Raw genomic sequence first — 18,143 nt, 5'->3', positions numbered from 1 at the left:
CCCAACGCCGACTGTGCAGAGCTCAGATAGTCAAACAGTAGTTGCCTCCTCTGTCATAGTTGGACACGACTGACTATCATACAATTACAACTTTTTGAAAGGCATTACAAGGATGTTACAGTTAACTGGTGTAACATGAAAAGGATATGTACTGGGATACCATCTCAGTTCCCTTTATTATGATAAGGTTGACATAGCTGCTAGAAGAGGACTGATCTTTTTATCATAATAAGGTTAAAATCAAAAAAAAAAAAAAAAAAAAAAAAGAGCAAAGAGCATCTCAGGTGTAAATGACACACAACTTCCTTGATCTCCACAAGAATGTTATACTCATGTTGAAAAAAAACTTGCTTGAGACAAGTTCAAACATAACCTAATAGAAATATGGAAACAGTTACACAAAATTTAATGTTAACACAATAAACATTCTGTTTGTCATTTATAAGGAAATATGGACTCTTATGTATAGATGAAAAATATGTCAAAACAAATAACATCAGCCTGATCAGGAAAGTTGTATGCCTATGAGGGCAGAAAATAGCAAAGGTGTGCATTCTTTCTTGTGTGAAGATAAAAGTTTGTTCCAATACTTTCCAACAACACAGATGCAAAAGCAATAAACTCTTCATCCTGTATTTACAAATACTTTGTTAGTTTATCCAAATGTCCAATAGCTACCATTAGTTTACCCCCCCCCCCACCCAACTCCCATCTGCCCCCAACACACACACAAACAAATACACACTCTTAAACACAAACTTACATTGAAAGACACAAAGATAACCACGACAAGGTGATTTACATATAAACTTGTTTTGCTCACACATGTGAATCTCTTTTCTTTTTCATGCTCTTTTCCTCTGAGAAAATAATGCTCCTTAACACCCACCCATCTAGACGCAAACATGTCTCCCTCCATCCCGCTTTGCACAAAGGAAGACAACTAAAAAAAAGAAAAAAGAAAAAGATGAATAACAAATTCAACAACAGCACATGCGGTGACAAGCAAAAAGCTTACATTCTCTGCCTTGGTGAAGCCCAGCACTTTCAGGCACTTTTCAGACTGGTACTTCATGCTTTCCTTGTCCTCCGCCGTCATCGGTACCCTGTCGCTTCCATAGCAGTACCCTGCACATTAAAAAAATTTAAAAAACAACCAATAAATTACGCACAGACACACACACACACACACACATACAGAGCCGCACACACACACACCTGCACACACACATGAAAACACACACACACACATGCACACACACAACATATGAACAACTGAAGAGCTGAAGAAACTGAAGCACACCTGGGAGTACCACTGAGAGACTGTCCCAAAACAGACAAGACTGGCGGGTCTTTGAAGCTGTCCTACATGTGAGACGTCATAGTGGGCAGTGAGCAGGTGAGCATATATCTATATCTATCTATCAAACAATATATATCTAACTGTATCTATCTATCTGTGTATATGTGTGTGTGTGTGTGCGTGCAAACACATAAACACCTGCACAAACTGCAGAGCAAAAATACTGCCCTCTTAGACATAAACTTTCCATTCACACACATACACACACACACATGCACATACTTACAAAACACTGAACCCATACACACATAACACAAACCTCACACATAATCACAAACACTTAGACACACACACAACATCAGAATCACAAAAATGCACCTGTACATCACACACACACACACACACACACATACAGAACACCAAACTCACACACACACACACAGCACCAAACCCACACTCACCCACAAGAAAGGCAAATACATACACCAAAGTCACACACAACACATACATACACAACACCATCGTCTAAAATCACAATTGTGGATAAATGTCAAACAAAAGAATGAACGAACACAACACCAATCATACCCACCCTCACACACACACATACAACACTAAACTCACACACATACACAACACCAAACACACACCCATCCACCAACACTTATGAGAATTTTTGTTAACAGACATAAAGCCTGAATTCACAAATTTTGATGCTTACTGATACAGTGAGTCAATGGTGTCGTTATGACCCTGTACAACCCCAACTAGCAAAATGCATATATGAATGTGTCAAAGAACATGTCACGTTTTAATTAGAACACCTTACATTTAGTTTAGTTGGGTTTTTTTGTTGTTTTTTTTTCTTTTTCTACCCTTTATTATGTCTATAAACCTTTCATTCACGGTTTTCATGACAAATAAATAAGATTCTGATTCTGATTCCCACAAACACAAAAATCCTGCCATCACAAACCAGAGAGGGAAGGACCACACGGACCATCACCAGCTCTCACCTTCCACAATGTCGTCACGGTCCACCTCCGTCTTCTCCTCATCGTCCAGGTGAAAAGTGCGCTCCGTCTTGACGGCCATGTCGGGGTCCTTGGCGTACACCCGCTTCCAGCTCTGCTTCAGCTTGAACTCCTTCACCTGCAATTGCCCACCAGTTCCACTTGTGTATTGTGCTGTACTGCACTGACCCCCAAAAACGGAGTATGGCTGCCTACATGACAGGGTAAAAACGATCATACACGTAAAAGCCCACCCATGTACATGGGAGTTGCAGCCCAACAATAAAGAAGCAGAAGAAGTATTGTATTACTCTTTTTGTCACAACAGATTTCTCTGTGTGAAATTAGGGCTGCTCTCCCCAGGGAGAGCGCGTCACTACACTGAGGGTGCCATCCTTTTTTTTTGTGTGTGTGTTTTGTTCTGCCAGCAGTTTTTTTTAATTTGTTTTCCTATTGAAGTGGATTTTTGTACATAATTTTTCCAGGGACAACCCTTTTGTTGCCATGGGTTCTTTGCTGCACAAGGAACCTTGGTTTATCGTTTCATCCATACAACTAGTGTCCAGATCACCACTCAAGGTCTAGTGGAGGGGGAGAAAATACTAGCGACTGTGCTGGGATTTGAACCAGTGCACTCAGATTCTCTCGCTTCCTAGGCAGACGCATTACCTTTAGACCATCACTCCACACTATCAACTCCCTTGTGTGTGAGGGAGGGGGAGGGTCAAGGGAATCATACAGACAACTCCTCAACAGTGGAGTGGTGGTGGCCTAGAGGTAAAGCGCCTGCCTTGGAAGCGAGATAATCTGAGGGCATGGGATCGAATCCCTCACTCACCAGATTTTTCTTCCCCTCCGAAGACCTTGAGTCGTGGTGGTCTGGACTGGATACTAGTCATTTGGTTGAAATGAGAAACCAATCGAGGTCCCATGTGCAGTATGTATTTTGTGCATGTAAAAGAACCTATGGCATTAAAAAGGTTGTCCCTGGCAAAAATCTTTAGGAAAATCCACTTTGCTAGTAAAACAAATACATGCAGCTTGAGAGAGAGAGAGAGAGAGAAAAAAAAAAGTGGCGCTGCACTGTGGTGCTGAGCTCACACAATAAATATGATGTGACAAAATAATAAAATTCAACTTGTTTTTCCTTTCTTTTTTTTTTCTTCTGCTGATCCATCATATGTACCGTTTCAGAGACATTTTTCTCCCACATCGCTTATTACAAGTCCCCTAATACACAGCCACATCCCGGTTCATCTGCTGCAGTCTCAGTCTAAGCAGTTCGCAGGCAACTATCAATGTCAGACTGCCAAGAGGCAACACACCGTAGGAGACCCTGCACTGCTGCCGAGTCACTTTGGTGGTGTTAAGTAGTGCCTGTTCTGATTTAATATTCACAGGACACCATCCACCCCACACCCTCCTACTGATGACAATAATAGCTTCATTACAGAGCCAGACTGAGTGTGCATCCCCACCAGAGAGGAGATTACAACCAACGATAGTCTCACACATTCAGTTTTAAATGCAAAATTTGCAAAAATAAAATAAAAAACAACAACTTTGAAACCCCATTAACCCATTCAACCCTGGGAGTTTACAGCCTCAGCAGGCTTCCCTGCCGTACTGATGGGTAAAAAACACAGGAAACACACTGACATCAACCTGTTTTACCTCCAAACTGACATTTGTGGACATGGCCAGAAAAACTACAGAAGTTTGTTCCCTTTGCTCGCAGTTTTTATCCACATGTGGGAGCATGGAAGCTGTTTTATTGAAACAAAGCTCAACGCCAGAGCACCGCTCAGGTGCTAGGGCTGAATGAGTTAAGGCCAAAAGTGTGGAACTATTCTATGGAGAACCTGTAGGGGTTCTTATCACACATAAGTACAAGTCCCTGATGCTTTGAAAATAACGGAAAGGATGCACTGCATCTTAACTGACCTGGCCCCATAGGACGTTAAAAAAAAATTCAAGAACAAACACAAAAAAGAGATTGAAAATCATGTATCGGAGCTTCAGTCTGACACCAGGATCGTCTATTATTATAGAAACTTTTTTTTCCAATCACCTATTGGATGGAAGGCAACAAAACTGGATGGAAGGCCCTGAACCTGGATGAAATACAATGAAACTGGATGGAAGGCCCTGAACCTGGATGGAAGGCAACAAAACTGGATGGAAGGCCCTGAACCTGGATGGAGAGTGCTGAACCTGAATGGAAGGCGCTGAACCCGGACGGAAGGCCCTGAACCTAGACGGAAGGCCCTGAACCTGGATGAAAGGCCCTGAACCTGGATGGAGAGTGCTGAACCTGAATGGAAGGCCCTGAACCTGGATGGAAGGCCCTGAACCTGGAAGAAAGGCCCTGAACCTGGATGAAAGGCCCTGGATAGTGAACAGCTGGAAATGCACATTCTGCTATCAGTCCACATATTGCAAAGCTTCAGTGGCTTTCAGGAGTGGGTGCTTACCTTGATGTATCCGTTGATGGGAATCTTGAGGTTTGGTCCAATCTCCAACACACATTTCCAGGCGGTGGGACGAACCTGTCGTGACTGAAAGTAGCTCAGCGCTGGCAATGCTTCACTGCATGATAAAAAGAAAAAGTGGAAAAAAAAAAAAAAAAAAAAAAAAATTCCAGTCAGTATAGACCTTTTTCAAGGATGAATGACATAATGTGAAAAATGATGTTATTTTTTTATGTGATGTATACTACTACTACCACTCTCTCTCAGCGCTTTAAGCCATATGTTTGTTCGTGTGTCTGTCACACACACGGCACAAACCCCACACACTCAGGTAAGTGCTGAAAAAACAATGAAACATCAAGGCACCATCCCATGTTTCAGTCAAATGCCTTCAGTCTCTCAACATAGTTGGTCTGTTGTTGTTGGCTCCAGAATTTCTCACGTCTCTTCCTGATAAGTCGTGCTAGGTGTATGGATCTGTATGATGGCTGTGCAACGCATGTCCTCTCTGACTGAACACTGAGGTGAAAGACAGTTATACGCTCTAACACTTCTGGTTGGCATAGCTGATTTTGCAACTTGACTCTCCAAGGCAATCCCGCCAATCCAGAAACAGTCTGGCATCAACTTTTGAAAACACTGATTTTGCAATACAAACGTTTATCACTGGGGTACCAAGGAAATGGACAAATAAGAACTAAATACTTCAATAAAGACAGAAAGACAGAAAGAAAGACTGAGAAAGACAGAGAGACAGACAGAAAGACAGACAGAGGGAAGGAAAGATCTACAGACGTAACGAATGAAAGACAGAAAAGATGTCATTTCACACCATTACTATAACCTACAGAAGACCCAATCACCATCCACCACAAAAAGAACTGTAATTCAAACCACCTTTAACATCATTTTCACAAAGCAAACTGAACTGAAAAGAAGCTCTTCATCTGTGGCATAAAAAAAAGTCAGATAACAACATACAAATTGTATGTATGTACTCTAAAATCTAAACTGTCGGAACACTTGTGTTCTATCTTCATTGAAAAAATACACCAAAAAAAACCCCCAACTAAACAAAACCAAAACAAACAAAAAAAAAAACAGAATGAAATTTGTCTCTTAAGATCATCTAAAGAATGCAAGTGACAAGGCTGCACTATACACTTCCTTTCATAATAATCATATCCTGCCATTATCCAGGCCTGAAAGATAACAACTGCAATGTCAGATGGGAAATCTGAGCAACCCTCAAAAAGATGCATCCGTGAAGCGGATGACCCTTCCTTAACTGTTTGGTCTGAGTCTTCCCATTTTAGCACACAGATTATTCAACAGAGACAGGAACCAGCCGTGCACGGGTGCAAAAACCAGTGTCTGATGGGGTTCGAACCCAAGTCCTCCCAATCGTCAGTCCTTGAGACTTTGCCACAACAGCTAGTAGATACTTTTTTTCTTTTTTTTCTAATATACAGTCTAAAATGCTGCACACACACACACACACACACACACACACACACACACACAGAGTCATATAGAGTTATACTTAAAAACCCCCAAAGAAGTTAGGAAGGAGAGAGAGATGCACAGAGACACAGAGCGAGCGAGTAAGAGACACAGAGAGAGAGACACACACAGACAGTGAGAGAGACAGACAGACCGACAGAGATGGAAAGAGAGAGCAACAGAGAGAAAGAATAAATGAATGAATGAATGAACATTTAGTGTTTACAGATATACTGATCCCTAAGCAAGGGTGAGCAATGCCCACAGTGTAAGGGATATCAAATACAAAACTTCAAACATAAAAGCAATAAACATGACGTATGTAAACACAGAAAATAAATTGAACCATAAACATAATCAATTTCCACATTAAAGTTTCAGGAAGAGCAAAACTGTATTACACTTAGCACGCACAAAAAAACTACAACACAGCAACAAAAGGATTGTCCCCGGCAAAATCCTGTATAAAACTCCACTTCGACAGGGAAACAAATAAAATTGCAGGCAAAAAAAGGGTGGCGCTCTCAGTGTAGCGACACTCTCCCTGGGGACAGCAGCCCAAAATTCACAGAGAGAAATCTGTTGTGACAAAAAGAGAAATACAATACAATACACACATAAAAGAGAAATACAATATAATACAATACACACATGCACAGAGAACAAGAAAAACAAAACATCTGGATCAGAATAAAAAACGAAAAAGAAAAGAAAAAAACACCAAAAAAAAACACAAAAAACCCACTGACTTGAAAGAGTAGCTGGCACCCCCTGTCTTCTCCAGCATGTACTTGGCCATGGCTTCTCCCGCCCGCTGCTGCGGCGTCTTCTCCTTCTGACCCCCACCACCACCTCCCCCACTGCTTGCTCCCCCCTCCCCGCCACCCCCACCACCCTCCCCCTTGTCCTCCTCCTCGTCGTCCAGGTCCGGGCCTCTGAACAAGAGGAGGTTTGTGTCTTGATTATAATAACAATAATAATACCTGACCATGTTCATGTCATGATAATAATAATATCTATTACGGGCCTCTGAACAAGAGGAGGTTTGTGTCTTAATTATAATAACAATAATAATACTTGACCATGTTCATGTCATGATAATAATAATATCTATTACGGGCCTCTGAACAAGAGGAGGTTTGTTTCATGACTATAACAACAATGATGATAATAATCATACTTGACCATGTTCATGTCATGATAATGATAATGATATCAATTACAGGCCTCTGAACAAGAGGAGGTTTATGTCATGATTACGATAATTATAATAATAATACTTGATCGTGTTCTTGTCATGATAATAAAAACATCAGTTCAGGGCCTCTGAACAAGAGGAGGTTTGTGTCATAATAATAATAATAATAATAATAATAATAATAATACTTAACCATGTTCATGTCATGATACTACTACTACTATCAATTCAATCAATAATACATGACATTATTCATGCTGTGATAAGAATAATAATAAAACTAAAAGAAAACAATACTACATTCACAATGATGTTAATGAATAAAATAAAATAACAAGATGAATAAAAAATAATATAAAATAACAAGAAGAGGTTTGCATGATGATGATGATGATGATGATAATAATAATAATGATTGACTATGTTCATGTTGTGATAATAATATCAATTCAATCAATAATACATGACAATATTCATGCAGAGATAATAACAGATAACAATACTACATTCCCAATGACATTAATGAATAAAAAACCAACACTTGATCACATTCATGTAGAAACAACAGTACATGAAGACAATTGTCTACTACTACTAATACATGAAGATGTTTATACACTACAACTACTACATGATAACATTTCTGTAAAACTACATTTACTACTAATGATAATACATGAAGATATTCATGTAATAATAATAACAATCATTAATAATGATAATCTATGATGAAATTTTGTAATAATAGCAATACAACTACAACTACTACAAATAATACATGATAATATTTGTTTAATAATAATGAAAAAACAAAACAAGAAAGGCAAGGCCTTCAAGACTCACTTGTGATACACTTTTAAAAAAATCCAAGCTTTTTATGTATTGAGTATAATGCATTTACTGTTATATTTATATTTTTTGTATTCTCTAAACTTGGCACTTTGATCTGATATTCGACCCAACAAAAGATCTGTCATTATTATCATTTTTTGTTCAAACAGGAACTTCTTTTGCTAAGCGTGGAAGTTTTATTTATTGCAAACGTTTTGGTGTAGGCAGTAAAACAAGGGAAATTACTCTGCTGGGGAACTTAGTTTGCTTTAAACTGATCTTTCTCATCTTAAACATTACATTTTGAAATTATACTCAATACATAAAAAGCTTGCATTTTTTTTTAAAAAGTGCATCACAAGTGAGTCTTGAAGGCCTTGCCTCTCTTGTTTCAAAATGTAATGTTTAAGATGAGAAAGATCAGTTTAAAGCAAATTAACTCCACTAGCATTACATAGTAATTTCCCTTTTTTTCTATCTGCACCAAAACGTTTGCAAAATAAATAAAGCTTCCATGCTTAGCAAAAGAAGTTCCTGTTTGAGCCAAAAATGATAATAATGACTGCTCTAGCTGTTGGGTCAGAATATCAGATCAAAGTGCCAAGTTTAGAGAATACAAAAAATATAAATATAACAGTAAATGCAGTTTGCATATAATTAGGCTTCATTCTTTATTTTTTTGTGCCCATCCCAGAAGCGCAATATTGTTTTAAACAAGATGACTGGAAAGAACTGAATTTTTCCTATTTTTATGCCAAATTTGGTGTCAACTGACAAAGTAGTTGCAGAGAAAATGTCAATGTTAAAGTTTACCACGGACACACAGACACACACACACACAGACAACCGAACACCGGGTTAAAACATAGACTCACTTTGTTTACACAAGTGAGTCAAAAATACATTACAAAATTTGTGTATGAATGACAATAATAACACATGACAATGTTTGATGTGTGATTAATAAAATGACATTTGTGAAATAACACTCACACACACATGCAATCACACACACACACACATGCACACACACACACACACACACAAGCAATCTCAAACACACACAGAAGCAATCAGACACACACACACACACACACAACCACGCATTCACATTCACCCACATATTCTTCCTCTGCGTTCTTTTATAAGCATGACCATTATCACCCCACCACGTACACAACCGTTTGCCTTTTTGGAAGGTTACATCCATATCACATCAATAATCATATACATACATGCAAACTGCAGACACACAAGCAGACTGACATGAAATTAATCTCCACATTAAACTTCTGGATGACGTCCATGACTGTTTCCAGCTGGTCATCGCCAAAGGGGCTGGCCAGGTCACTGAGCACGATCAGACGCTTGGAGCCAAATCCACGTTTTCCCCTGCACACCAACCATCAGGACACTTCATTACGTGGTGCGGTGGCCTAGCAGCAACGTGTCTGCCTGGGAAGGAAGAGAATCTGAGGGTAAGGGGGGTCAAATCCCACGCTTGCCAGGATTTTATTCCCCACTGCTAGACCCCAAGTGGTCTGCACGCAAGTCTTTCGGATGAGACGATAAACTGAGGTCCAGTGTGTGCTGCATGCTCTTAGCACATGGAAAGCAACCGATGACAATATAAGAGTTGTCCCAGGCAATATTCTGTAGGATATTATACTTTGATTGTTAAACAAATCCACCTGCAGACAAAAAAAAAAAATAAAAAAAAATGGTGGTGCTATGCAACCCTCTATCCCCAGGGAGAGCAGTCTGTATTTATTTAATAAATATATTCAATATATTCTTAATCATTATATACATTCATTTGTATTTTTTCTCATCATTTCTTTTATTTCAGAAAATTTAAAGTTTGACATAAACCTAGTGTTGGCTCTCAAGGCCTGAACTGTCGTGGATATACCATTTTGTATTTGTCTTGTTACTGTTAATATGTGTTATGTGTCTTGTGAACAGAACATCTCTGAGCATTTCCAGTGTCTTACCTTAGAAGCATTTCAGAGCTGTATTCCTGGATGCACTGTTGCATGAAATCCTAAACTATTACCATATGGACAATGTGTATATGTGTGAGCGGGTACATGTGTTGATGTTGTTGTTTTTTATTTCTCTGTGTGTGTGTGTGTGTGTTTATATTATGTTAACAGAAAAAAAGGTTGCCCAGTGATGAGATGCTCATTGTCATACATGTCCTGCAAACACAGCAAATATCTGAAGCAGACAATATTTTAAAGACACACTGAAAAACATGAATTCATGCAGATAAATGTCAGCACACACACACACACACACACACACACACAAACACACACACTGTTTTCTCTCACACATTTTCAATAACAAGATTTTTTTTCCTGATATACTGTGATACATATAAAACACAGAAACAAACACACACAAACAAACTCAGTCTCCCACAGTGGCATATATTTAAAACAATACACAATACACAAACTTGATTGTCTACACTTGGTACAGTGATTTTCTTTTTGGCAGCAGCACATGTCCAACATAAGAAGAAACAACCAAATGGAAATAGCTATATACAAATATACAGGTTACTGAAATTCACGTGCCTCTCCATTTCAGTCAGCAAGTGGTATTGCACATCTTCCCACACCACTCACACACACACACACACAAACACACATGCGCGTGCGCACACACCACGCGCAGACACACGCACGCATACACTCAGTGTGCAGATTCATGTACTCACTGCAATCCACTTTCCATGTGATCCATTGCAACCACCATGGCATCGATGACCAAGTGCAGTTAAGGAAAACAGACACTATGGTTTGAACAACATGATAGGTATTTCTCCTGAAATGGATTTCCAATGTGGAAGACCAGTCAAGATCTGGCAAAGAGAAACAAAGCATGCAAAGATAATACAACGTTCACCAAGGTTTTGACCAGCATCTCAAACTGAAACAAGGACAGAAGAGAGCAGCTGACTTATAAAATAATAAATCATATGAACCTTGTGTTGAGCTGGGCCATATCAACACCTTAGTCTGTCAGCAAGCAGCAGACATTTCAGTGAAGGCACAGGAACAGTTCACAACACACACTGCAGTGAAGGCATGGGAAACAGTTAACAGCAGTCACTGCAGTGAAGGCATGGGAAACAGTTAACAGCAGACACTGCAGGAAACAGTTAACAGCAGACACTGCAGCTAAGGCAAGGGAAACAGTTAACAGCAGACACTGCAGTGAAGGCAAGGGAAACAGTTAACAGCAGACACTGCAGCTAAGGCAAGGGAAACAGTTAACAGCAGACACTGCAGCTAAGGCATGGGAAACAGTTAACAGCAGACACTGCAGTTAAGGCATGGGAAACAGTTAACAGTAGTCACTGCAGTGAAGGCATGGGAAACAGTTAACAGCAGACACTGCAGCTAAGGAGGGGAAATCCAACAACAACAAAAATGAAAAAAACGAAAAATGTTTAAAAATGTAATGGTTCCATTATTTAGATCATTAGTTTGACCAATCCTGGAACATAAAAATGTGGTATGGTCCCCCTACCTTAGAAAACACACTGACGTGACAGAAAAAGATTTCCCAAGCAAATTACAGGAAAGGGCAGTATGTCCTATGAAGAGAGACTGAGGAGTTTGAAACTTCCATACCTTGAATATCGTATGTTTAGGAGCAATATGATAGAATAAAATTTTGCATGGACATTATGATAAGAGCATAACACAAAATCTTTTTACTATAATCATAAATGACAGTAGTAAGTACTCATACCAGGGGACACCCACTAAAACTGACGAAAACATGCAACAAATCAAACCTTTCTTCACACTTTTTTACTAACAGGGCTGTTAACTTGTGCAACAATCTGCCCGGACACAATGTCACTGCAGGAACACTTAACAATTAAAAAAAAAAGTTAGACAAACACTGAAAGGATTATGGCTTCCAAACAAATTTGTCCATCGGAAGCTGACCATAACATTAGTAACTTCACACTCAAATATGCACTCATAAACAGTCAAAAAATTCCAAATGATCAGACAAAAGGCTGATTAAACCTAAAAGCCATGACACTGATATGCTATGATATGAACTGCACGCAGTCATAGAATGGCACATTACATATATAGACCATAATAAACATGAGAGAAAAAAAGCTCTGAGCTTGTCATACAGCTAAAGATAACATTCGAGGTGATTTTGCTTTTGGCAGTATTCCAAACATGTCCTCCTCTTCATTGCTTAAAGTCTTTTCAGCGCATTTCTCACATGCATTCATTTTCATTGCCATGTTGATTTGTCATTTCATACTGCAGCACTCCTAAATTTCCAGTTTCTAAACAATGGTGGCGCATGCGTGTCTAAGCTGCTATTGTCATTGAAGAAATCAACCATGTGCAAATTTGTATTTTCCCCAGAACAGCCATGTATTTTTCTTATTTTCTTAACGCAGTGACATTTCTGTTGCTTTTCCAGAACAAATATGGAAAAATCAGGACAGTAGGCATGTCTGCCAAGGCCACATCACCAGACCAACAGCATCTCAGTGGCAGCAGTCTCAGGCTGAAACCAGATGTTGAAGGCAAAAAGCTGAGGTCACCAATAACATCCCAAAAAAAACAAGAGTTCAAGGTCAATGAATCGTGTCAAGGATACAGTCAGCAGGGGAGTCTCCAGGCTGGATATCGTTCTGGACCATTTGCAGCAGTTCAAAGTCTGCGACCGCCAGGTGGCGAGCGATGCTCACGTGCTCATAGCTGTCCCCGTCCACCAGGGGGTTCTCAGTGTCCTGGGTGCCGAACAGTACCAACGCTACCTCGTCCTTCGACTCAGAAAACATCTGCAAAAAAAAATATCAATGCAGGTTGATGGCATCTATCACTAAAAACATCTGCAAAAAGATCAATGCAGATTGACGGCACCTATCACTGAAAACATCTGCAAAAAGATCGAGATGATGTAGATTGATGGCATCTATCACTGAAAACATCTGCAAAAAGATCGAGATGATGTAGATTGATGGCATCTATCACTGAAAACATCTGCAAAAAGACTGAGATGATGTAGATTGATGGCATCTATCACTGAAAACATCTGCAAAAAGACTGAGATGATGTAGATTGATGGCATCTATCACTGAAAACATCTGCAAAAAGATCAATGCAGATTGACGGCACCTATCACTGAAAACATCTGCAAAAAGATCGAGATGATGTAGATTGACGGCACCTATTACTGAAAACATCTGCAAAAAGATCGAGATGATGTAGATTGTTGGCATCTATCACTGAAAACATCTGCAAAAAGATCAATGCAGATTGATGGCATTTATCACTGAAAACATCTGCAAAAAGATCGAGATGATGTAGATTGATGGCATCTATCACTGAAAACATCTGCAAAAAGACTGAGATGATGTAGATTGATGGCATCTATCACTGAAAACATCTGCAAAAAGATCAATGCAGATTGAAGGTACCTATCACTGAAAACATCTACAAAAAGATCGAGATGATGTAGATTGATGGCATCTATCACTGAAAACATCTGCAAAAAGATCAATGCAGATTGAAGGTACCTATCACTGAAAACATCTACAAAAAGATCGAGATGATGTAGATTGATGGCATCTATCACTGAAAACATCTGCAAAAAGATGAGTTTCAGTTTTAGTTTCTCAAGGACGCGTCAATGTGTTGGGACAAATCCATATAGATACACTCACTACACCACATCTGCCAGGCAGACTGATAATGCAATCTGTGACTGAAGAAATCTCCTAAAAGATGAAAGCGGTGAGTATATAGATGTGATTCTGAAATCATCTGCAAGAAGATGAAAGCAAACTGACAGAATAATCTGTCGCTGAAAACATCTGCAGAAAAAACAGACAGAGTAAGTATAGATCTGTAGTTCTGAAAACATTTGCAAAAAACATAAACACATGGACTATCTGCGACACCGTAAACAGCTGCAGAAAAGATCAACGTGGTGACTGTCTCGTGATTCTAAAAACATTATCTGATCTGCAAAGGGTACACACAGTATCTGTGACCGAAAACATCTGCAAAAGGATGGATGCAGCGAGCATCTGCGACTCAGAAAACGTCATCAAAAAAGACAAAGGCAGGATGCCTGCCAGTTTTCTGGCTCTCAGAAAAGAAAGTGGTGATCTGTTGGATTCTCCATCCACAGGAACTGTCTGCCTAACTTTGAAAAACTAACTGAAAACACATACATATACATGGACACATCTACAATCACACTCGAACACACACATACATGAGTGCATGTACTCATACACAACGTACAGAGCACTGCACACAGGATGATTCAGGATGGCTAGCTGTCTGATAGAAAATGTAAAAATGTCATATTTTAAATGTGTTTTCAACATTTCAGGAAGCCAGGTGGAGTTCTGCTAATCTTGTTAGTTTGTTTATGATGATAAATATTACGAATTTGTTCAATTTTTTTTCTCAATTGATAAATCTACATAAATGTCAAGCAAAACATGTGACTAAAATAAGTATCAGAACACTTATCCACCATACACATACTGACGTGATAATTCAGTCATTGTCCTCCTAATTGGGGTTTTTAGAAAGAGTGGTCATGAATGATTTATGTAATTTGTAACTTTATCTTCCATGTGAGCTCTTAGGGAGAAAAGGCGCTATATAAATGTACATTATCATAATTGAATCAAGGTCACTTCTAAGTAAGCAGATTTGAATCAACCTACAACTAAATAAATAATAATTCATAGAAGGTAGTAAACTTGAAACAAAATCCTCAAAACTTTCTGTTAATCCCACTCCTCACCATTACTTGTATCAAGATTTGCATCCCACAGATCAGGATTCTTCACTTTGACTGTGTGCATGTATATATGTATATATGCAGTTCTCTTTTTGTTGTTGACTTGCTTGTCTTTTACCTTGCGCTGAAGGATCATGGTGATGGCCTGGATTGCCATCTGCAGACTGGTGGCTTCACCAGGGGCTGCACTGCACATGGACGGCCCCACATCCAGCACGATGGCTATTGCTTCCTGCAAGATAATAACAAATGACAAAATATATTGAGGCGCTGTGGCAAAATTGGTTTGGTGTTGGACTTCCGATCCAGTGTTTACCAATGATCAGGGTTTGAGGCCCTGTTTCGGCAGGGTGTTGTGTCCTCGGGAAAGGCACTCTGACTTCGGATTTCCTTACTCTGCCCAGATGTGAATGGGTACCTGACTTCGGTTGAGGGAGTTAATGTTAAAAAGGTGGAAGGAAAGGATTGGGCCCTGCCCTCCCATGCCCAGACCTAGACCTAGTGGATATTAAATCATTACCCTGATGGCTGTAAAAGCTATCAGACCTTTAACCTTTTATATATATATATATATATATATATATTTATTTATTTATTTATAACGTAATGATAATAATAATACTTTTTGTCCTTTAGCACAAAAGAAGATAAATTTATTATATATATATACATATATATAAAGACTGAAAGAGACAGAGGGTGGAACAGAAACAAAGAATGTGTCTGTGAGAATGACTGAGAGGGAGAAGAGAGAGACTGAATGAGTGACAGAGGTAGACAATAGTATAATAATAGCCCCCCGATCAGCATTTCCACAAAACACTGCTACTGCTTCCCAACAACACTGACTGCAAACCGAACTGCTGGTCTATCAACATTTTAAGCCTCCTCTTTGTTCACTTCAGTACTATAGTAAAGTAGGTTTACCAATAAACAAAGCTCTTGACTGTCTTTGTCATCAAAATCCAGAATACTGAAATGCAAGGGACACATTTTGGCCAAAACGTGTTCAGAGCATGTGATAAATGGCAAAGCCCCTTGTATGTGACACAGTTGTACATAATCTGAGGTTAGTTTATGCACCCAAAAAATGACAACCTGGTTTACTTTTAACATAAATAATAGAAATTAATAAAGAATGGGAATTACAATTTGTTTGGTTGTGTCGTGTTGTTTTCCACATAGACATTTAATGAAAAATGCAACTGAATGTCAGCAGGTAAGGGAGGGGATGGTATGGGAGGGAATGGGGAGGAGGGAAAACTGGATGTCTTGCCATATTTCTATGCCACCCTTTTACTAGTTTAGTTTGGTTTTTAAATCGTCATCATCAATGAAACTGACACATTCTGCTTACTGACTATTCTCCCACAAATTAAGATGTAATATACGTATACCAACCGTTGAGTGCATATCTATGCTTTCGGTTTGCATTACTATTAGAGACTTAGAGATGTATTCAAAAATTTAAGACTTTGCTCCTATTCCTTTACAGAGGACAAATGTTTTGCTTCTAACACTAAGCCTCTTCAGGCTTTATTAATGTTTTTTGTTTTGTTTTGTTTTTTATTAATTGACCAACACCAATGCACTGATGACTGTTGTTGTTGATGAAAACTAACACAGCTTTTTGAATCTTTAGATCTGTGTACTTGACCTGTATGTGTGGCTGTCTTCCTCTCTGACTTGTTGTCATAGATTGTGTCAGGCTCCACAAAATCTTTGTTAGACTGTGACGTGTGTGTGTGTGTGTGTGTGTGTGTGTGTGCGCGCGTGTATGTATTTTTAATTTTAGTACCTACACACTTATGCAGTATTGTGTAGTACACACCCTAATTACGTCTGGACATATTATTAAAAAAAAAAAAAAAAAGACAAGAAATCAAGCAAACAAGTGCTCATATTACCATTGGAAATAATAGTCAGTTGTATTGCCTTATCTATACAGTATGCCATAAAATGATAAACAGAAAGGGGCATTGGGTACTCAAGCAGGTCTACATGTATGTCGGCCTGGGTGAAAAATATTCATCCTTTTACCACTTGGTGCAGCGAAGCTAGGAATTGAACCATGGAACCTCCAGTGAGAATCCTGCGCTCTAACCATTCGATCCCTGTGAGCGAAATATGTAAACTGGCAGTCGCAGAATACTAAGAATAGTAAGACTGAATCAGGCAAAGTATGCATCAACATAAGGGAAAAAGTACAAGTTGAAAACAAACAAACAAAAAACAAAACAAAAAAACAAACAATAAAAAGATTCCTCGACTAAAGCCTACTAGTAAAGGCGACTCGATCTCTTCCTGACTTGTCTATATATAGGTAAAACAAATTGTGTGTTAGCGTCAATGGCGTGGGTAAAATGTATAGCCTGTGGATAAGATCTAGGCCTTTATATTCACGGGTCCATGGATACCAGTTGTCTAAACAGTACCAAAGATTCCTCACTCGGTGACCGTCGATCAGCAGACGCTTCGCCGGCACGTTTAACTTTCATAAATTCTGGCATTTTATGCAACTTTCGATATCATTGTGTCTCTAACAGTTAATTGATGCCTTTTTCATTGATCCTATTTGTAGTGCAAGGGGAAAATACGATGATTTCGATTTCAAGCTACAAAGAAAAGGATTCAAAGCATTTTCGCACCTTGGTTGCCGCCATTGTGGACAAGGGAAGTAATGTCAAATCTGGGCAAGTTGTTTTCTCCTGGCCTGGGTGTCGCAGGGGGGCGGAGATGTGTGTGTGTGTGTGTGTGTGTGTGTGTGTGCATCCGCGCTCTCTGTGGACGGATGTTTATAGATATTATGTGACAGCCAGAAAAGAGAAAATGAGAGTGGGCAAGAAATTTTAGGAGAGAGAGAGAGAGAGAGAGAGAGAGAGAGAGGAAAAAAAGTGTAGGTATAATAGCGGATTCGAATTTTGCTAACCATACAAGCAACTAGTCATTAAGAAAATAAATAAATGAATAAAAGCGACTGATTGTCTAATACTGTCAGAATGCTT

General features: G+C 39.1%; 1 protein-coding gene across 1 annotated transcript in view; it reads right to left on the bottom strand.

Annotated features, from left to right (window-relative positions):
* Positions 1 to 17,818, bottom strand: part of LOC143290709 (X-ray repair cross-complementing protein 5-like) — a 49,464-nt gene extending 31,646 nt beyond the window's left edge. The window contains exons 1-9 of the mRNA XM_076600225.1: positions 17,787 to 17,818; positions 15,257 to 15,370; positions 12,973 to 13,156; positions 11,048 to 11,096; positions 9,586 to 9,711; positions 7,040 to 7,225; positions 4,791 to 4,905; positions 2,320 to 2,455; positions 1,019 to 1,128 (exon numbers count right to left, since the gene is read on the bottom strand). Coding sequence (XP_076456340.1) covers positions 1,019 to 1,128; positions 2,320 to 2,455; positions 4,791 to 4,905; positions 7,040 to 7,225; positions 9,586 to 9,711; positions 11,048 to 11,096; positions 12,973 to 13,156; positions 15,257 to 15,370; positions 17,787 to 17,801 — 1,035 coding nt within the window. The 5' untranslated portion in view covers positions 17,802 to 17,818. The remainder of the gene's footprint in view (positions 1 to 1,018; positions 1,129 to 2,319; positions 2,456 to 4,790; positions 4,906 to 7,039; positions 7,226 to 9,585; positions 9,712 to 11,047; positions 11,097 to 12,972; positions 13,157 to 15,256; positions 15,371 to 17,786) is intronic.
* Between the last annotated feature and the right edge of the window lie 325 nt (positions 17,819 to 18,143).

The sequence above is a fragment of the Babylonia areolata genome, chromosome 16, assembly GCF_041734735.1.
Source record: "Babylonia areolata isolate BAREFJ2019XMU chromosome 16, ASM4173473v1, whole genome shotgun sequence".
Lineage (NCBI taxonomy): Eukaryota > Metazoa > Mollusca > Gastropoda > Neogastropoda > Buccinidae > Babylonia > Babylonia areolata.
The sequence above is the reverse complement of the archived record's forward strand: the minus strand, read 5'-3'. Positions and strand labels throughout refer to the sequence as shown.